Genomic DNA, 23293 nt, shown 5'->3' with positions numbered 1-23293 from the left:
TTACATGTGAAAATTTGTCTAAAATGGGCAAATACCTTAAATCCCTGATAGCACCAGTTTACAGTTTAGGTCAGACTAATACAAGAGTGTATAAAGGGTTAACCCACTTTTAACAAACTTTTCTCAGTACTTTGTTCTGTCTTGAAAGGATTTTTCAATTTCTACCATGTTAATAAATAAAAACTGGTTATACCAGAGGACACCAGATTCCATTAAAAACTGTAACTACAAACCAGGTAGCTTATTGCACTATTGTTTTTATGGAAATTGTTGAAATTAGTGTCAGTATTGTTACTTTCATTCAGTAAGTGATACTTCTTAGGTACTGATATTTTAAAACTTTGACACTAACTAAAATCTGTGAAAACAATAAGAAACTCCAAAATGGATGTTAATTAAACAGAATCTTGAAATAATGGTCTTCCTTTTCAACCAGATCCTCCAATTATGGTGAGAGAAATTAAATATAGTATTTATCACATTGCCAAATATGAACTGACTGCACAAATCCTGCACGAGCTACACCTGGAATATAACGTGTTAATGTGATTAGATTGAGGACATTAACTTATACTACCTAATGGTATAAATTGGGAAGAGGTCAAATTGTCAACAATCAACAGTGAATATGTAGTTGTTTTTATGTATTCATTTTATCATTTGTATGTACTGATTTATATATCTATTTATTCCAGATAGATTTTGGCCAAAAGATAACTAATATAATTCCTAAGCATCATATGTATATTTGGGCACTGAGATTGCTTTTATAAATGGAACATATGAGTTTCCTTACTTTAGTATATTAACATCATGGCCATCTTTGGAACACAAGACCCAGGTAACCATCAGACACGTAGGCATGATAACTATAAACATAATGCTTAGTGATCAAAATGGTAAGAGCTTGTTTTGCGACTATAACACTTATTCTATCTGTAATATTATGCTATATATAATCTCTAGTGGAGAATACATAGTACTTACTCTCCTGCAGCTCTTGGCCCATTGTACTGGGTACTCTAACCAAGGCTAGACTACACTCAATGTCACTAGATTTGAAGTGAATAACATACAGTAAACTCTTTCTGTTGTGTATAGAAAACACAACTGCTGCTGCCAGACAATGTATTATTGAAGTGCATTAATTATATTAATTTAATTTAATTATATGTATAACTTCTAAGAAAATCCTTGCTATAATGTCACTTTTGGCCTCTTTTTAACCTCTGGCAGTATAAAGAGTCAGCACAATATATATTCTTTTTAGCTGTTAATGTAGGGAATCCTATCGTCAAGTTTTTTTTTATTTTAATATTATCAGCGCCAAAGGTGTGTGCTCCAATCGCCCAGTGCAGTGATAAAATTGTGCTGGGGGCTTGGGTTTTTGGACCCTCTTCAAAACAAGAAGGGCCCCATTTTTCCCCATCCCGCAGGAAGCAAAAGGCCCATTGGAGAAAAAGGAATCTTTGGGTTCCCATTGTCAATGCTAGTGCATTCCCTTTGACATCTCCTGAAACCTGGAGCCAAAAGGCCAATTAGGGGGCAAGGGTTTTCAGGTTTCTCTCTCACAAGGACTGGGGTTGCCCCTTTCTCCACAGAGTTGAGCAAAGCTTCCCCGAAAATATGGATTCTTCAGCTCTTCCTCTAACAAGAGAGCCTCAGATGACTAGTGGAGAGAGAGGCTAATAAGGGTCTCACTCAGTCTCCCTCCAAAACGTGACATACATACAAAAATAAACTTGGAAAGGTCTGGTGAAGGTGAATAAATAAATAAATAAATATATATATATAGTGTCATAAGGGCCATAGCCTTCTCCTTGTGAATCTAAAAATGATCCCTGCTCCTGGAGAGAAAGCTAGGGCAAAGAAAAACATGTGCTACCTGGATGAAAAAGTGCTTAGTACAGTGTGCTGTACTGAGTGCCAAGGTGGAACTCCATTGCCAGTATCTTTTCAGGCACCCTGAACTGGAGGTACATAGCACCTCGGACCTCATGCAGCTGGCCTCATGGCCAGAGGTGATGGCCTGATCACAGTGCACATGAGCATCTACACCTGATCTTAGCCAAAAGGTAGAGAGTCTTATCATCAGATGGGCTTCTTGAAACTATTGTCAGTCACTACATAAGTAAAATGCTCACTAGCTTAAACATAAATTATTTTAGTAATTTCTTGTGAAATTGTTCCTGGACCAGGGCTGTATAATGCTTATGCTATAATGTAATGTGCTCAATTTTTTATATATGCATTGCCGTTACACTGTTGTCAATACAAAAAAAAAAAAAAATATATATATATATATATATATATATATGTATTTATAAACAGTGTAATGCATTTTTGCAGGCTTGCACTATGATAACTAATTAATGTCTGAACAGAAAAATACTTGACTGAATTGAATTTGAGCATCAAGAATAAACCGATCACAGGTTGAATAATATGAAATCTGGACCCCAGGTTAGTAGACTTTCATGACCAATATTCCATTAATTATTCAGTTTTTTTTATAGAACAGTTTAAAGTAAAGTCATTTAAGATACCAAGGTAATATACACTTTGCTAACACTACTGTATTTTATTAAGAGAGCGGAAACACTAGTGAGAGTACAGTACATCAATCCACAAATGAATTTAAAACCTTGTGGTAAATTATGACATATGCAGAAATATGCAATTTGTAGAAGTCTTTTGTAGACAAGAAATTCTATTAAATACCTTCTGATGAGGGATCACTGGCATAGGCGAATCCATTCGTGGTGTAGCTGTTGGAACTGGTCCTGGACGTTTGGATCTGTTTACAAAAATATAATACATAGATTTTTGTCCATTAAAAGTTACAAGATTTGTCCAACAAACTTTTCCAACCACATAGCAGAATACAGGGGCATAACTGGAACTTTGTGGACCCCATACCAAAATCTTGGAAGGCCCGACCCCCCCCCTGACCTCCCCAGCCTTAGGGGCAGGAGAGAGAGGGGAGTGAGAGAGAAAGAGGGTCACAGGGGTGAGAGAGAGAAAGAGAGAGGAGCAAGTTAGAGAGGGAGAGCGAGAAAGATGGAAAAGAGGGAATGAGAGAGAGAGAGGCAGTGTCAGGGAGAGAGAGTAACGAGAGAGAGCATTAAGGAGAGAGGGGGGAGAGAGTGGGGGAGAAAGAGCGAGCAGGAGAGACACTACTTGACTACAGCAGAGGACGGGGTGGAGACATAGATGGACAGATGGATGGACGGGGTAATGGAAGGACGGGGGCATGGACAGATAGATGGATGGGCAGAGCACCATATGTGAGGACAGATGGATGTTGGCGGCATTGATGGACAGATGGACAAACAAAACAATATGGGGCATGGATGGAAGTGAGGGGGCATAGACAGACAGATGAACAGACAGAGCACCAAATGGGGGTATAGATGGACAGAGGGAAGCGGGCATACATAGACAGACAAATGAACGGATAGAACACCATATGGGCTTATAGATGATGGATAGGAAGGTGCATAGACAGATGGATAGACAGGGGCATGAGCAGATAGGCGGACAGAGCAAAATATGGGGGCATAGACGGACAGGTGAATGGACTGGAGGGGGCATAAACGGCCGGCTGGATGGATAGACGGGAAGGGGCATAGATGGACAAACATGGCCGGCTCCTCTAACTATACAAGGTGCAGGGGATGCAGCTTTTATGTGGCATGGTGGCTTGAGGGGGCCCTAAAGGCAATCCCATTGCACCCACTAAAATGTATTATTATTTAATATTATACTTTTCAGCATTTTTTCATTTTTACTTACTACTGCTGCACCGGATTCGGGGCTCAGCAGTGTACTTACTGGTAAGGAGGAGAAGCCACTTGTTCTAGAGAATCCAGACGTGCAGCTTCCCCTGCAGTAGCAACATCGGTGGTGTGCGGCTGACAGATATGGTTCTGAATAAGCACAATCAGTGCGTGTCCGTCAGCCATGCTACTGCAGGCACATCCATGCTTCCGGAATCAGTAGAACAAGCAGCTTCACCGCCCTCCTCCAGTAGCCAACGCAGGATTTACAGAGGGGGGTTTCCAAATGTAGTCCACAATCTCCCACTCTGCAAAACATTGGGGAAAGTGCAGGAATCTGGAGGAGCGGTAGAATAACCTAGTAATGACCCTGTTTAATAAAAAGACTAATGTTTACATTCGTTTATATACACTGGGTACTGTATTGAATACAGTATTACTAATTAACACTATAGATGCTCTATAATATAGGCTGTATCTTCCAGGTAGCTACTCTGTTGTCCAGTGCATTGATTGACTCAGAGTCACACATGCAGCAAACCTGGCAGAGGAAGCTGCTACCACTGGGCATGTGCAGCAGCTCTGCTCTGTCCCTTAAACTGCATGATGTGGTGGCAGCTCTAGTAATTGTATTATGCACCATTGTTATTGTCATAATTTGAGCCACTTTCCAAGAGCAGGGGGGTTTCTGGTAAACTGAAACCCCCCTATGTTTTCCTATGTACTTCCTACCAGTAAGTACACTGCTGGGCCCCGAACCCGGCACAGCAACAGTAATTAAAATAAACAATGGGGTGCAGTGGGATTTGTGGATCCCCCAAATCGCCGGGCCCCATAGCAGCTGAATCCCCTGCACCCTCTATAGTTACGTCACTGGCAGAAGAGTTCCTTAATTGCTAATAGAAGAAAGACAGGTTCCCCATGAACATTGTAAAATCACTATACTTGAGCTATATATAGAATAGATAGATAGATTTATATGTATATATTTTAATATGCTACTAAATCATAGCAACCGTACAGTGAACTTCGGATATAAATTGACCTGGTAGCTATAGATAGAGATATAAGGCCTGCACATATATCTACTACACGTACGTATATCACATGGTCAAAATCAAAGTCAGTTTAGCCTATCTTTATGAAAGGTCCATGAATAAATGGTAATGGTGTAAGAGAAGCTTATAGAAGTATTGTTTAAACAGTATTAACAGCATTAGTCACTGTCCAGCCTTTTTGCATTAATTTTTGTAACCCATATATTTAATTATATAATGTACCTTTCCCACTCAATTCTTCCAAGGTGGAAATTCTGGAATCGCTGAGCCAGTATATTATGCTGACAGTTCTGGTTACTGCTGGTCAGTTCTGGTCACTGCTACTAATCAAGATGACAACTAATCTCTATGCCAGCAATATTTTCAGGAGCTGGCATTTAATGAATCTCAGTCTGCCTGTCAATTGCTTATGAGGTTGAATGAACACATCCAATTGACTGTCATTTGTCATTTAAAAGACTGTGCAGACTTTTAATCACAATAAATTAAAATGTTCAAAATCATCCTCTTTATATTATTAAAAGTGTAATGATCAACTAGAGATACTTTCAGTCTAATGACAGCACATACTCTATAGTATTCTCATATAACATTCACAATTCACAGAAAATATGGACATAAAAAGATTGCCTTTAACAGATCAAAAAGACAATTGAATTTGTTCTGACAGATTTGAAACCTGGCAGCCAATCAGAAGCAGTTTTCTATGTTAGTGGCTACTGGTCACTTTAGGAAAATGTAGCTCACTGGCTGGTTCTCTTAGGAGACAGTTGCATATTATGGTAGTAAGTAAAATAGGTTTTAAGTAAAATAAGTCTTTAGTAAAATATATTTTCATTGTAAAGCCACAATACACATTTAATTTTTAATTGCTATATACAATCCTTTAGCTATCGCTCCTGATCAACCAGTTTGTGTAATGATTCGTGACCCCCTGTGACCTCCTGTGAGGCGGGGGCAGCAGTGGGATGGGGTTAGCAGCTCCTCTTTGGGGATCCAGAGGTTGCATGTACAGCACATGATACGCGACCTCGAGGTCCCGACCGATGCGGAAGCTTTACAAGACGTTTATCAGCTAACATTCCTGCATCGGCACAGCGAACAAACATATACTGTACATTGGATGGCAAGGTGTCCCAATATCGGGAGAATAGGCCAAGGATTGTATAGATGTGTACTGACTTTAAGACATCAATTTTTATTACTAGTCATCAGTATATATCATGAATCCCTGATTTGCTGCTAAAATTGTTAATTCACTCAATTTGCCTCAGTTGCCAAGTTTGTGAAAACCACACATCAAAATGGCAGCAGATAAACTTTGGTAAATTTCTGCTTCCACATACCCAGGAAAGAGCTACTGCTTAAAGAAGGTCTTTTCAAAAAGTCATATAATAGCAAATTATATGAATACCAAAAATCTCTGATCAAGCACAAATCAGTAGTAGCTCCACTATCTATATAATAATTCAGTCCATCCTGTCTCTGACATGCTCAGTAGGTGTGGGGGAAAATTCAGGTAATAATATAACTGATGCTGGGAGGAGTCAGAGCTCATACCAACTGTCAGTAACTGTAATGTGGCCGTTACTTAGTGAATGTGTTTATTGGTTACTCCTTTCATTAGCACCAATCTGCAGACATAGGGGCTCATTGTGAGAAAAGAGAAAAGCAACAACATGGCAAAACCATGCTGCACTGCCAGTGGGTGCAGATGTAACCTGTACAGTGAGATTTAGATTTGAGAAGGGAGTGTCCAAACTGAAATCTAAATGGCAGTGTAAAAATAAAGCTGTTCAGCATTTGAGTGGGCTACATACAAAAGCAGCTAGTATTTTAGGATCTATCCTGAGTGTGGCTCCGTGACGTATTGTGTGAGGAAGGGGGGGGGGGGGGGGGGCACCCTTACTCTCCATGATATATACATGCCAAAGAAGCCATCTCACAATGGCCAGAAGAATAAAGAATTTCTCTAGTCTCCATTTCAAAATGGAATTGGGTTTTGGAATTAACTCTCTTAAATGGCGCAGGGGAGGGAGATTTTCAGTGGTGATCAATAGTAACTTTGGTGGATATCAGGATGTGACCAGGGACATAGCAGGCTGATTTGAGGACAATATTAGGGTACCAATGCAGAAGGGCTAAAGATGGATCTCGGGTTAATGTGAGGCTGTATAAGGGCAAACACCTTAACCCAGAATGGGCATTCTAAAAAAAAGGGAAAGATAGTACCATCAGAATGACAAAAGCACCAGCAAAAGAAGTAGCAGGATATATCCTATGTAATTTAGAAGGCGTAAGAAACAATCTACAGTATATAATAATTTAATATGCATTTCAGCGCGATTGTTGCATTTAGATGAGGAGAAACAGGAGAGGTGAACAGATTGCCACTGTTTGAGGATAAAGGTGCGGTGGAGGTCAGTCTCCCAGTTTACCTGAGCAGAAGACTTGACCGTCGAGTCTGGGGATGACAGTAAACCGTACCAAAAGGATATGGCACCATGGGAGGAAAATCTAGTCAATCTACTCAAAACACTTTTGAGGGGGACTTGGAAGACAGTGGGACTAGTGCCATTTCATCCGCCCAATGCTTAAATTGAAAATAGTAAAACCAAGCTGGGGGATCTAGATTAAACGTAACACTAAGATTAGTAAATGATAAAATGGAGGATGGGAAAAAAAGATCTGCAAGGGACTCGATCCCCAGACGCACCCAGTAGGAAATGTGAAGATGGGGCAGTGATTTGTCTAATGCCCAAAGAGAAAGTTTCCTAGTAGGGATGGTAAAGTCAAAATGAGCTGAGTGTTTAAGATCCCAAACTCTCAGGGTATCAAGAACAGCTGAAGGGGATAATGGGAGTATGGGCGAAGTTTCCGGGGCAAACAAAGGAGATAAGGGAGGGGGAAATCCTGGAGAAGGCCACGTTCCAATTCCACCCCACTAAGGCAGAGTGAGGGGGGAGAAATAGGTCACATAACTGCGAGAGAATAGAGGCCTCATGATACCTAATTTGATCAGGAAGGGTGAGATCCCCCTGTGGCTTTGAGCGAGTCATGACGGTATAAGCCAACCTAGGAGGTTTACGTTTCCACACATATGATAACATCAACCTTCTCATCTGACATAATAATTTACTGGGTATTGCATAAGGGATAACACAAAATAAATACATCAGCCTTGGTAACAGCATCATCTTAAATGCCGCTAGGTGGCCCAACCAAGAGACCTCGATATTCATCCAAGCAAAGGCTAAGGAAGCCAGTAAGTGGGCATACTTAAAAGTATGAATATTCTGAATGTGAGAAGGGATGGAGACTCCCAAAAATAACAAGGAAGAATCCTTCTAAATAAATGGGAAACGTGTCTTCAGGGACTTCAAAGCCGTAGGAGGGATATTGATGGGAAGGGCATCAGATGTGGTAATATTCAATTTATAGTATGATGCAGCACTGTACCTATCTAGTATACCATTGAGGGAGAGAAACAAGTTCTAGTCTATAGAATTTTAAGTGATTATGTTACATGTTTTCTTTTATAAGATTATGTTTTTATGTATGTTTATTTATAAATGTTATAATTGATATGGGGTTATATGTTATTAAATATTATTGATACATAGAGGATCTGACTAAGAAAGACATCCCTTCCAGGTTTAGCTGGTAGAAACAGAACTATTGGCTGTAAGGTGCTCCATAGAATGCAATAAGAGGTGACCACATATTTTAAGTAAACAGCCTCAAGTCCCAGCTTCAAAAATGGAAGCAGTGTGACATGTGTAACATGTGTTACAACATGGAATGTCCCACAAGTATCTACAACAGAGACACAAAGCCCCAACGCAGAACTGCAGGACACACAATTGTGCGTGTCGAATAAACTATACATTCCAACATACTTGTAGGGCCTGATTCATATTGGTATGTAAAGCAAAAAAGCAAGCAACTGGGCAAAACCATGTTGCGCTGCAGGTGGGGCAGATGTAAGATGTGCAGAGATTTATATTTGGTTGGGGTGTGTTCAAACTGAAATTTAACTTGCAGTGTAAATATTAAGCAGCCACTATTTATCATGCACAAAAACATCCAGCTCTAGTACCCCTGAAGAAGTTCTAGGGGCTGAAACGCGTTGGGTCCTTCATTTGTTTCACCATTATGGTGTATGCTGAATTTACGACAACAAGGAAACACACTTAAACTGGTTGTCATTTTAAGAAACCTAAAAGTGTATATCTGAGAAATTGTACAGATATATTTTTTCTTTTATCATTGTGAAATGAAATTGTTTTATTAACACTGTGAATAAATTTTAAAGAAAATGTTTTAAAGCATTCCTCATATTGTGGATGGTTAAGATTAGGAATATGTATAATCTTTAGCGCCTTCGGATCTATATATATATATATATATATATATATATATATCTTCTAAACTCCTATAGTGATATTACTATATATAATACATACACTATTAGTAATAGCTAGATGTCCATTGGCTATATCATATCAGGGAAGAACACAAAAAATCCAAGATATAAATAAATGAGTTAAAACAGAATCAATAGATGGATGAATTAGTGTAGCACATACTCCCCTACTTTTATATTATATATTACAGGAATACATTAAACAGGTTTATTTCATTTAAACCTCTTGGTGCAATTGTGTTGAATCTTTGGATCTATTGGCATTTTCAGATCAGAAGAACTTCACTACTATTACCCCCAAGACTAGTTGGTGGTACCCAATCAATCACCATCTTAAACTTGAAAGTTTCTGATTTTGCAATAAAAAATGCAGAGCCACTGGTCTTTCTAATGTACCCCTGGATAGGGCTTGTCTAATAGTTATTCTACGGTTAGCCATTTAATCCTTAAATTTAGTCTCTGTCTTCCTGGATAAACTGTATACAACACCACACGGACAAGATAAAATGTACGGTATAGTACATGGACTGAGGAATATGTCACTTGATGTTTAATCTATATCCTGTAACCCTTATCTGGGTACGAATATAGGTCAGGCAATAATAGCACCCTAGTTTAATCTTATGCAGCCATGTAAAGTTTTTTTTGTATTAATCTACCCACATCTGTAGGCAAAGCAGCTTTAGGTTTGCCATGTTGTAAAAAAACCTGCAAAAGAATATAATTTCAGGACTTCCCAAGTGATATAGTACAGTATATAATTCATTACAGGTTGAGTAACCCATATCCAAATATTACGAAATACAGAATATTCCGAAATACAGAATTTTTTGAGTGAGAGTGAGATAGTGAAACCTTTGTTTTCTGATGGTTCAATGTACACAAACTTTGTTTAATACACAAAGTTATTAAAAATATTGGCTAAAATAACCTTCAGGCTGTGTGTATAAGGTGTATATAAAACATAAATGCATTTTGTGCTTAGACTTAGGTCCCATCGCCATGAAATCTCATTATGGTATGCAATTACTCCAAAATACGGAAAAATCCAATATCCAAAATACTTCTGGTCCCAAGCATTTTGGATAAGGGAAACTCAACCTGTAGTATGTCGTGATTAGTTAATTCTCAAAACCAGACTTGTTTGTGCTAGAAGACCACAGTGCAGAAGAAGTCCTCACCTAGATGTACACATGTTTCAAAATAACACTGACCTGTGAGGTGTAAATACTCACTATGAGGTTGGGGAATATTTTCTAATCCTAATACTTATTTATATTAAATAATATAGTCACAATCCATGTTAATTTAAGCAAGCATTGATGTGTTTTTTATATAATCGGGGTTAAGACGGTCAACCAACAAAACAGAATTGTTAAGGTAAATAATGGAGAACTACTAACTGGCTTTTATTTGAAACTGAATTACACCTGAAATGGATTATTCCCGTCACAAAGCCCGGTTATTGGTAGAGTACATTACTGTCTACTCCCAGCTATATAACTTCTGATTACTAGTAATCGTTGAGCCTTTCAGTGAAGAAATTGCTGTGTTTATTGTCAATACTGAACACTGTATCTTGTCTTTATTTTGTTGTGGCATTTATAAATCCAATCTCCGAAAATGATTCCCAGTGCAAATCGTTTAGCACCATATGTATTTATATAGCTGTCCTCATATTGCTGCTTACATATACAGTAGTTGAGGATTATGAGAACTGTACTTCAACTGTTAAGGCAAAGCAAAGCTTTTTTTTATACCATGTTGGCAGAACAGTATGTCCAGATTTCTGTGTATATGTATTTGCCTTGTAATTTATGTATCACTAGCAAGATGTGACAATAGAGGTCTCTTTTTTTGTTATCCATGAAAAGGTGCAATATTCAGGCCACTTTAGTGTTGTTTGTTTTAGATAAGATTTTATCAAACTGGTCAATTTTACCAAGATGATCAACCCCTGAACATTGTATGACCCAATTTTAGACAATTACAACCAGAATAGGTTGGATTTAAACAAAATATAGATACAAGTTGCATGGTCAGCACGTGTGTGTGAGGCCATATGCTCAGCTGACACTTAAATAGTATAATAGAGCTTTAGCCCATATCCACTGCATACTGATTATGTTACATCATTGTAGTCTGATTATAGCTTTGCAATTTAACCATGGTAAAGTATGGCCAGTTACAGAAAGCAGCTAGCACTCTGATTGTTTGATTAATCTTATTTTATATTAAAAGTAAATGCCTATAAATATAGGATGAACATAATCCTCTTTCCCATCTACTGAAACTGTTGTGCCCAATGTTTGTCTGAATTCTATACAAATCTGAAACCATTGGGGCAGTTGCCTTGGAGATCCGGTCTCTAGGTCGACAGTAACTAGGTCGACACTGTCTAGGTTGACCACTATTGGTCGACAGTAACTAGATCGACAGGGTTTCTAGGTCGACAGGGTCTCTAGGTCGACATGTTCTAGGTCGACAAGTCAAAAGGTCGACATGAGTTTTTCACGATTTTTTTCTTTTTTTGAGCCTTTTCATACTTAATGATCCACGTGGTCTACAAATGGGAACGGTAACCTGTGCCGAGTGCAGTGGTAGCAGAGCGAGGCACCTTGCCCGAAGCATGGCGAACAAAGCGAGCCATGCGAGGGGACATGGTGCACTAATTGGGGTTCCCGGTCACTCTACGAAGAAAACTACACAAACCCCCCATAAAAAAACGTGTCGACCTTTTGACCTGTCAACCTAGACCATGTCGACCTAAAGACCCTGTCAACCTAGAGACCCTGTCAACCTAGTTACTGTCGACCAATAGTGGTCGACCTAGACACTGTCGACCTAGTTACTATCTACCTTCCATACCACACCCATTGCCTTGGGTCTACCCAGAAAGAATATCCATTATTTTAGACCTTACTAATAATTGGGCATTGAAATTGGCTATCTATGCCCTCTGGTGTCCTGAGGGGTGGTCTTCAGTATGCCGGCGGTCGGGCTCCCGGCAACCAGCATACCGGCGCCGGGAGCCCGACAGCCGGCATACTGACACTTATTCTCCCTCATGGGGGTCCACGACCCTCCTGGAGGGAGAATAAAATAGTGTGGCGCGCGTAGCGCGCCACCGTGCCCGTAGCGTGGCGAGCGCAGCGAGCGCGCAAGGGGCTCATTTGCGCTCACCACACTGTCGGTAAGCCGGCGGTCGGGCTCCCGGAGCCGGTATGCTGGTCGCCGGGAGCCCGACCGCCGGCATATCGTAGTGAACCCGTCCTGAGAAGACTAGACATCTCTATTGAATTATCAAAAGCCAAATAATGACAAAAAACTATAATTTATTTATCCTCATCCGCACCTGAATACTAACTTTATTGTGTGAATGCTAAAACATTACCAAGTCCCAACTGAGCTCTGATTTTGTTGACATATTTATTTAAGAAGCTCTGCCACTATTATTTGTAGCAGTGGCAAGAAACAGCTCTTTCAGCAGCAGCAATTTATTCATTGAGTTAGTAAATTCAAATCCTGCCAGGGGTGTGATCCATCTCTGCCACCTTATGAGAGATTTACAATGCAGTCTCTCTCATCACTACTTCTAAAGTATATACATCATGTACACTGGTCGTGAATTTCTTGTTAGAACAAATGAATTACTCACACATGACAGAAGTACCAATCACGTGTAGAAAATTCATTTACATTTAATCTATCAACTCCACGTGAATAAATTATTTTGCAGGGTATACAGTATTTTGCTGTTTGTGGGAGATAAGTAAAGGAGGCTAAGTGTAAAATGTACTATATTTCTTAGCCTTAAAAAATCTAGCGACCTGGCAAACGATGGGTCTAAAATACTAAGTTATATAATTATATAAAATATATCCATATATACACACACACATAGATTTAATAGATAGCTATGGCCCTCATTCCGAGTTGATCGGTCGCAAGGCGAATTTAGCAGAGTTACACACGCTAAGCCGCCGCCTACTGGGAGTGAATCTTAGCTTCTTAAAATTGCGACCGATGTATTCGCAATATTGCGATTACTAACTACTTAGCAGTTTCAGAGTAGCTCCAGACTTACTCTGCCTGTGCGATCAGTTCAGTGCTTGTCGTTCCTGGTTGACGTCACAAACACACCCAGCGTTCGCCCAGGCACTCCCACCGTTTCTCCGGCCACTCCTGCGTTTTTTCCGGAAACGGTAGCGTTTTCAGCCACACGCCCCTGAAACGCCGTGTTTCCGCCCAGTAACACCCATTTCCTGTCAATCACATTACGATCGCCGGAGCGAAGAAAAAGCCGTGAGTAAAAATACTATCTTCATAGTAAAGTTACTTGGCGCAGTCGCAGTGCGAACATTGCGCATGCGTACTAAGCGGATTTTCACTGCGATGCGATGAAAAATACCGAGCGAACAACTCGGAATGAGGGCCAATATGCGATAGATAGATAGATAGATAGATAGATAGATAGATAGATAGATAGATAGATAGATGTATATGTGCTTATATGTGTTGTATCTTTAAAAGATGCGTGCAATGCACTTTACAGATAAATTGCCGTACAGACAATGTTTTGTTGAATGCCTTTTATTGCACATTGTTATACCTGTAATGCTTTTGTGTGTGTCTTCGACAATCAACAGTTTCGCAATTCATGATGTGAATGGAAGCAGCAATAAAATTGAATATAATATACAATGTACTTTCCTGCAGCCTTACTGTATAATCCATTTTGAGCTATCTTTAGAAACCACAAATAATGAAGAATTACTACAAAATCATTCTATACATCTGTGCAATGCAGAGGTAACAAAGGCATTAAATAAACTTCAGCACATTATCTTTCTTCCACAAAACAATTCTTTAGTCACCTTAAAGCATTTACTGAAGCTTTGTTGCAATGTCCTTTCTATTGAGTTGTATTTCCTAGATTTTGTAAACTGGTGTTTTTTGTATAGGCTGAGTCCAACTATTAAGCTACAATTACACAATTTGAGTTCAAACTTTTTCCCTATTTCCCACGTTTTATGCAGGGAGATAATAACAAAGGGTCTCGTTCAGAGTTCTGCGCAAGCCTGTTGGTTGGCGTACAACCCCAGTGATGGGTGGATTGCACACGAGCAGGACCAGTTCTGTACACGTGAGTCATTATATGCAGTGCTACTGTGGCTGTTTGGTGGTGGTGAGTGGGCAGAAATAGGGAGTGTTTTATAAAATGGTGCATGTCGCCCCATGTTTTGTAAGCATGCTAAGGCCAAGGTTTACATTTTCCGAGTTCTGACGGCCATTCTGGGTAAACTCAGATGTCCGACGGCTGCCCTATGGTGATCCAATGCTGTTTCTTCGGATGCATCAGCAAATCACAGATGCCATAGGTGTGAGTCTTTTCACACAAAAGGCTTCCTGTGCCTTTTACATATTCTCGCACAGCAGCTGCATCCAGCTACTTTTAGATGGTTTCTCTTGACAGGATTATTGAAATGGGAACATTAAATTAATGTTAATACCTCATAGATTGCTTGTAGTCTCCTACTGTATGTTACTGACATATTCAATTAGATATATTTAATGGTCAGGGACCAGGGTCTGAAAATAAGTACAGTATATGTTCTCATATATTGGGTCAATCCTTTCAGAAGGCAAAGTGTCAATATTTGTCACCCTTACATGTCACCTGGGAGAAGACAAGGATTTCACCTCATTCCCGGGAGGGGATACATGTGATATCCTGAATGGAATGCCGGCGGTCACATGATCGACACTGGCATCCCAAAGTAGAGAATCCTGACAAGGGACTGGTAAGTATGTATACCCTCCCCTCCCCCCCCCCCCAACACTAACCCGCTCATCCCACAGCCTAACCCTAACCTTTTCCCCCTCCCTTGCAACGTAACCGTCTCCGGTGGTGCCTAAACCTAACCCCCCCTTCCCGGAGCCTAACCCTAACCCTCCCACCTCCGCAGCCCAACCCTAACCCTCCCCAGGGCTGCCTACCCCCCCCCCCCCCCACACACACACTAAAGCCTAACCCTATCATCCTCTCCCTCTCAGTACTATTAATGCATAAATAAAATGTAAAGAAGATGATTGTGTTATCTCATGCGTTGACTCTAAATGCATTAGAAAGTACAACATTTTGAATAACATAGTATTTGTCAGTAATGCTTATCCAAAGCAGCTGACTTACTTTTGTAGGGTGAGGCTCAGGTTGTAGCTGGCAGACTTGATCTTGTTCTGGGCGTCTAAGTGTGTCATGCTGTCTGTGCTTACTCCATCGATAGCCACCACCAGGTCCCCCTGATTTACATTGGATTGTGCAGCTTTACTGCCCGGAGTTACCTGGTGAAAGGTTAGAATTACAGTATTAGATCACACAATGTTAAGAAAATAGCTTTTTATTGTAAGTGCATTAAATAGGGAAATAGCCACATATATTGTAAATGTAAGACATATTTTCCTTTTATTCTGGCCATGGCTACTTTAAGTGCTCATACTTTTCTATATAACACTTCTTATTACATTAGACACGTTTTCAAACCATGACAATTCCATCATAAATAACAATCTAGACATTTCCCAGATGAATCACCTGATTCTGACCATAAAAAATTGAACTATTTTATACCAGTTTAGATGCAGGACAACAGATTGTATTTCTGATTTCCTCTCAGCCCCATTCTCTTTCTTTTCCCCTTTCTCTCTCCCTCATCGCTTCACTCCTGATCCCCTTCTCCCCCTCTCTTCATCTGTAACATTATGTCTTTCCCCAGCTCTGTTCTCTCAGTCCCTTTCCCACATACTGTATGTCTCTCTGTTACGTGAGGGAAGATATGTCAAATCTTCAAAAGAGTTAAAGTGGAGAAGTTGCCCATAGCAACCAATCAGCTGTTCTGTCATTTTCTGGACTGTCCTAGATAAATGATAGCTAGAAGCTATGGTGGCTAATCCCGGGATCGGGATCAGCAGGATCCTGGGATTTTGGCCAAAAATTGTCCGGGATTCAATCCTGGGATTGGGGCTTCCAATCCTGGGGATTTCAATACCCCTTGATTTTTCAATGCAAGGCAGCATTGAGTGTCCTCAGGAGGCTCATACGCTGCCCGGCTCTCCCTGCTTATCTCCCCCTGCCGCCGACTGTGCATACTGTGCAGCATGACATGAAGTCAGAGGTCACGCTGCACAGCCGCCCGCTGCACGAAACTCAGCGCCTGCACTGGCCCGCACCTTGTAGGAGATGAACCCACCCTCCCACCCATACAGATGAGGGTAAGACATGTACACTGGGCAGGGTGGGGACGGGCGGTTTGACAGACATTGAAAAGGAACCAATCCCGGGAATCCAGAGATTGATAATTTTTCAGTCCGATTCCTGGGATTGAAAAAATAGTCTGGGATTGGCCACCATACTAGAAGCTGATTATTGCTATTGGCAATGTCTCCATATCTCTCAAAGGTTTGATATGCATATCTCCCTTGATCAGAAAAACAAGTAGGGGTAAATTTACTAAGATGGGATGTTGCCCATAGCAACCAATCAGATTCTACTTCTCATTTATCTAGCACCTTCTAGAAGATATTACCTGGAATCTGGTTGAACAACATCCCATCTTAAATAGAACTCCCATCTAAGTAAATTTACCCCGTAATTTGCATTTTCTAGTAGAAGGCATAGTGTATGAAATTGTCATCCTTAGGACAACTGCCAGTGGGCTCACACTTTAAGCATAAGGCAGAGTGAGTAAGGTGCCAGATTTCATATTGTGGGCAGATATACTAATACCCCTTTCACATCGCACAAATAACCCGGTATCGACACGGCATATTGCCGTGTCGACACGGGTCAGTGTGCGATGTGAAAGCACTTTCGGCGAATTAGCGGGTCGCCTGACCCAGTAATTCAATCCGGTATAAAAGAAGGATTATACCCGGGTTGAATACTGGGTCAGGCACAGTGTGAATGGGAGCCGCGTCGATGCGACATGGTTCACATTCACAGCATAGGGAGAGGCGGAGCAGGAGATGAGCTCATCTCCCAGCGCCGCCTCCACCGCCGCCCCTGCTGCTGCTGCGCCCCCCCCCCCACTGCTATGGCAACCGACCCGGTATATTGCCGGGTTGGAAAGCCATCAAAGGAGACCAAATGCCGGATCCCACCCGGTAAGGACACGTTTCTCTTACCGGGTGGGATCCGGCATTTGCGATGTGAAAGCGGTATAAGTCTTGGAGAGAAATAAAGTGGAGAGAGATAGACTACCAACCAATCACAGTCTGTAATTTTTCAAACACAACCTGTAACATGGCAGTTAGGAGCTGATTGACTGGTACTTTATCTCTCTCCAAACCTTAGTACATCTCCCTGTGTATTTCTGTGAAATGATTGTGCTTACTGTATAATCAGAAAGAAGGTGTATGAATATGTGGCTATGAAGAATTGTGCAGTCCTGGAAAGTACACTGAGGCTAATTAAGAGAAGCACTCCATGTAAATGCTGTACGCAGTGGAGCGATTTTATGTTACTGCACATCTGAATAGGTTGCACTGCACATGTGTCACAATGTCCTTGCAGTGGCGGTCGTGGTGAGGATTTATTTGCAGTGTGATTGACAGGCAAGGAGCGTTTGTGGGAGGTAACGGGGTTGTGGCAGCTAATCGCAGGCAGGTCACAATCTTTTTGGGTGGTGTCACTGCTTGTAAGGGCAAACTGGCATGCAGTTAAACTGGCACCGGCATCTTATTTCAGTTGGCAATCCAGTGTGACCATAGGTTACTTCTTTATAAACAGGTAGCGGATCTAAGACACCTCCAGCGGGCATCTCAATATTAATCCCGGCAGCTACAACAATTGTATATCTTCGAATAGCTGCTGCATTTTACTGCACTGCTGCTGCTAATTGCTGCGTCTTCATTGCACTGGCATATGTTATAATATAGTGTATGTGTTTAAGCTATTTTTTTCCATACAGAAATGGGAAGTTGTTTCTGCAGTATTAGACAAATTTATATTTTTACAATGTTTTATCCTTTTCAAATGGGTTTTCTGATTTCTGACTACAGAATATGCTCCTAAATAATGACTGTAGTTATGTTTCAATGACAGATGAAATTGCCTACTGTTTCATCTTAATTTAATTTTACTTTTGTTAATATGCAATTGTTCAGCATGTTTACAAATAACAAAGGCCTGTCTACTTTTTTCTATTAGTCACTGTCATTTCTCACATAATTATGCAAGATAATAAAACACACCATTGTGAAGACTGAGCGGGATTTCTGCTTACTGAATTCATGCAGAAAGGTATAACCTGGTCACCTGGGAACTACATCTATATTGCTTTCATCACGTAACATTCACTAGATCAATGAAAGGTAATTGGCGGCTGGTTGCTATCGGATACTGCACATTTGCAGTTTTCTAGTAAATAATTAATTCCCTTATGAGCCACCTTAAATTGCAATTAGTGAGCAAACAAAAGACGGCCATGCAGCCTAGACTGAAAGAGAGAGATGATGAGTATCTCAAATGTAGCCAGCGCACAAACACATTTGATTGGCTGCTTAATGTTCCCAAGACAATGAGGTATTTATATCTCCTGTTTCTCACAGCTTTCACAAGACCATTACTGCATAATGCAAAGGACATGCTTTTTCACTTTCATTACCGCACAAGCAGACTAACGTATACACAGTCTTTGAACCTCTCATGATCTTTATTTCTTAATAAATTAATTTGCAAAGTACATTATTGACATACTGAACCTTTTTTTTTATTTTGGCAGGCTGCATTCTTCTTATAAGAGCATGCAGTGCCTAGCAAGACATGCTTTGCTAGATTGTTTTTTTTTTTGGGGGGGGGGGGGGGGGGGGGGCATGTGGTTAATTTTAGATCATAAAGTGAAAACACTATTATTTTAGTGAATAATAATGCAGAGATCCATTTTTTTAACGGCGTCTTCTCAAGGAGTATCCTGATATTAATTGTTTTAACTATTTTGTAAATTGGTTAGCATACTGTAGCCCCTACAGCTGAAAATACTATGCTTGCAGAATATTGTATAGCGTAACCTTTAACTAGTATGTCGAGGGTGGTTTGTGTAGTGTCCTGAGAAGACAGGTGATACTACTCAGCATTGTTATATTGTTTAGCCTTTAGATAACATGTAAGATATCGCATGTCATTTTTTTAAACTACCGAAGCCTGGCAAAACATTAAACGTCCATGTATGCAAATGTGGGGAAGTGTGGATATATCTCTTCAATGTTTTAAAAATGAAACAAATATCATAAGCACACCACCTCCGTGACATACAGTACTGTATAGGAAGTAACTTTAGTGATGTCTGAGGGTCTAATTCAGACCTGGTTGCAGCAGCTGCAGCGTATGCAGGCTGAGGCCCAGTGAAGTGTGCGCTCGTGCAGCAGCCGCACTGCGTGTGCGCAACAGTGAGACGCGACGGCATCTCACATGTGCAATCGCCTCTGCCTGATTGACAGGAAGAGGTGGTCACGGGGAGTGTCCGTTGCATTGCGGCGGCGTTTGGGGGTGCGGTCCGGACAACGCAGGTGTGTCCAGACAGTTTGCGGGGTGGGCCGCGACGACTGCGTAACATCACACGCAGCTGCTATGACCCTAAACATGGCGGATGTCCCCACGCATGCCAATGATTTTGTTCGTAGGTGTGCGTCTTTTTGCACATCTAAGATCAGGTCTGAATAAGGCCTTGAATGAGTTTACCTCAGTACACAGTGGAATAATTTGTATATATTGACAAGGATCACGTATACCTGGTAAAATTCAAACAGCAGGTTTATTCTTTCTCCAGCAGTTAGGTCACTCACATGGCTGTAACAGCAGTTCATAGCACGCTACAGGTTAAAGCATAACATTCCAAGTTCTGACAATTATCAATGGTATAGAGATTCCAATGGCTCCTAATGTAAACCTAGCCCCCCAGCCTATCGCCTGTTCAGCTTGTCCAGCATCAGGAGCATTGTCCCTGTGTACAGACAGAATTCTTAACAGGCAGCTAACAGGTGCTACTCATCGACTTGGCTGCAGTTCATTCCTGACCTCAACGAAAACCTGGACTGGAGCTATGTTCAACTGCAGATACATACTTAAATATGGAAATACTGCTGTTAGGTAGAGATGTACAAAATGGTTGATATTCGACTGAAACTCACTGGTTCAAAAGCCAGAAATATTTCTGTAGTACAGTCATCACTCGCCTACTCTACTGAAATGGTCAGGAGGCTACCAAAAATCAGATGCAGTTCCCGGCCGCCTGGAAAGGTGGCCAAGTCTTCCACTCCCCTTTCCTGCCTTTTGCACTTACAGAGCACAAGCAGGCGAAATGGGGGGGCAATAATGCGATTCATGCTGTATCGTAGCCACAACCCCCGCTATATGCAATGCCTGTTTTCTCTGCACTGTTTAGTGGGGGAATAGCCACTATGACACGATCATGTCACCATGCCCTGTGAACAGCTCACCTTTGCAGCCCCCACTCCCTCTATTCGCCGACAGGGCTGCCCCCTGCCAGAGGAGTGGCCAGCAAAATCGGCAAGCATGCCAATAATATCTATAATGACTGCAGTGTCTGCAGTGAATATAGGCTCCTGGGTTCAGGGGGGCCCACACCGCACACCCTGGACCCACAGACAATACTTTTTGGCACTGCAAAAACCACTGGTATTATGGGGTGGGGTGCCATCTTTTAAAAAATTCCATGATTCCGGAGATCTACTCATGCGCAGTAGACTACTCTGAGAATGCACCAGCAAGATGGCGGCTGCATGGAGACTGCACATGGGCACACTCCTATTCTTAGTGTGACTTTGTATTGACACTAATAGAACTTGCAGTTCAAAGTTTGCAGCTCATTCACTGTTCACTATAGAAGTTTGCCATTCATTTTCCAGGTTTATCATTTATGTTTGAGGTTTCCTATTAAAGGTTTATATTTCAAGTTTTGGTGCTGGGCTGTGCTTCAATAGTATTTTTAAATATTTGAATTAAAAAGTACTAAGTAATATTGTTTATATTAATGCAGACTATAAACCCAACTGTGTGTTTGAAGCTTGCCTTTCATATTTGATGTTTGCAAAAAATGTACCAAATGAAGTTCAGTCATATTAGGAACCAATTCAAACATGGTTAAACTTGTTCGAGTTTGCAGGTGTTTTTTTAATTGATCAAAAATGTGAAAATTTAGCAAATGTTTTGAAGTTTTGCATCAACTCATCAAACTGGTTTAAGAATCAGAATTAGCATCACTACGGCTGGAACTTCTAAGTTAGTACTTTTAGTGAAGGAGTGACCCCCCCCCCCCACCCCTCCCACACACACACACTCATTTCTTTTTAAGTAGAAGGATGGAATTACCCATCATTGCTGAGATACGTACCCCATAAATACAATTTTTCCAGGAATCGCTGTCGCTAATCGAGTCTGGAGCTACACATTCCCCTCTTTATTTAAGTGCTTGTAACATGTATTCCATCTTCTTCCTACAGCACTTGAGAACTCAAATTGACTGTTGCAAATACCACCCTAACAGGCAATTTTCAGCATTCCGTAAAAAGCAATGACTGTTTTAGAATTTTGTTTTTGTAGTTGCTAAACCTTCTCACATACAGTTTAAATACTGTATGCTTCTATACAGGAAAAAACAGAATGTTTGGTTGTAGAGTGGCCTCGAAGAGCTGTCATCATAGTTTTAGAAAAACAAAACACAATTTTCCTGTTCTACATTGTTTCAATTCATGGCTTTTGTCTTTGAAATAGTGAAAACATTGTAAAGATTTCTGTTATGTATATACAGTAATGACACCCAGAAATATAAATGACATGTCATTTGAGTGAGATTACTTTTTAACAGCAGTTTGTATACATACACTATTTAAATTACAACTAATAACAATTGCACAACACTGTTTAGTGCACTGTGGGCCTAATTCAGACCTGATCGTAGTCCTGCAAAATTTTACAGGGCTACGATCAGGCACACTGACATGCGGGGGACGCCCAGCACAGGGCTACGATCAGTTTCCCTGACATGCGGGGGGACGCCCAGCACAGGGCTAGTCCACCCCGCATGTCAGGCCCGCCCCCTCCCAGCAAAAGTACAAAAGCATCACACAGCAGCGATGCTTTTGCACTTCAGGAGTAGCTCCCGGCCAGCGCAACTTTTACGTGCTGGCCGGGAGCTACTTGTCGCTACCCGGGTCACAGCAGCTGCGTGTGACATCACGCAGCCGCTGTGGCCCACCCCCTGCACGGTCCGGCCACACCTGCATTGGCCGGACGGTGCCCACAAAACGGTGGCCAAATGCCGCAGTGCCGCCCCCTCCCACCCAGTGACCATATCTGCCTGTCAATCAGGCAGAGGCGATCGCTAGCCAATGACAGCAGTCGGCTGTCAGCCATGCGCCGGCACACTGCAGCTCCGGCGCATGCGCACTTCTGACCTGATCGCTGCACTGCGATGAACGGCAGCGTTCGATCAGGTCAGAATGACCCCCTGTGTCAGAAATAAAGGGATTACATTACTGTGTAAGAGTGGTAATCAGACTGCGTATGTGCGAAGGAACAGACTTTACCAGAACATTTAGCATAAAGTAGCTCATTTGCTACAATGACTAGTGCCATGTAAAGCACTTGGTAAATTGCACAGAGTAGTTGCCACCACAAAAATCTACTGTCTTTACCAATCGCAAATGGAGGGCTGCAGTAAATGTCTCCGATATCCACTGCTGTCCCCTGTACATACATCCTGGGGAGATTTAATTCTTGCGGACATTCCACATATTTTTTTACAGATATGCCCCATTAAATCATAGCTAAAAGTCACCTCTACATGCATTTTAGTTTCTATCTTGTACTGCGACAAGACCTATATACTGTAAGCACACTAATATATATACTTTTTCTCTAAAGTTCTCAATTTTCTTTTTTAAGTATTACACTGAACCTGTCACTGACATACAGGGAAGGGAGATATTTTATGGACTAAACCAGTATTCAA

General features: G+C 41.2%; 1 protein-coding gene across 4 annotated transcripts in view; it reads right to left on the bottom strand.

Moving 5' to 3' along the window:
* Nucleotides 1–23293, bottom strand: part of LDB3 (LIM domain binding 3) — a 256017-nt gene that overhangs the window by 168611 nt on the left and 64113 nt on the right. For all 4 annotated transcript variants that reach the window (XM_063958827.1, XM_063958824.1, XM_063958826.1 and 1 more), the window contains exons 3-4: nucleotides 15457–15608; nucleotides 2722–2797 (exon numbers count right to left, since the gene is read on the bottom strand). In XM_063958827.1, coding sequence (XP_063814897.1) covers nucleotides 2722–2797; nucleotides 15457–15608 — 228 coding nt within the window. The remainder of the gene's footprint in view (nucleotides 1–2721; nucleotides 2798–15456; nucleotides 15609–23293) is intronic.

The sequence above is a fragment of the Pseudophryne corroboree genome, chromosome 3 (genome assembly GCF_028390025.1).
Source record: "Pseudophryne corroboree isolate aPseCor3 chromosome 3, aPseCor3.hap2, whole genome shotgun sequence".
Taxonomy (NCBI): Eukaryota; Metazoa; Chordata; class Amphibia; order Anura; family Myobatrachidae; genus Pseudophryne; species Pseudophryne corroboree.
This window is presented reverse-complemented; position numbering and strand designations above follow the sequence as displayed.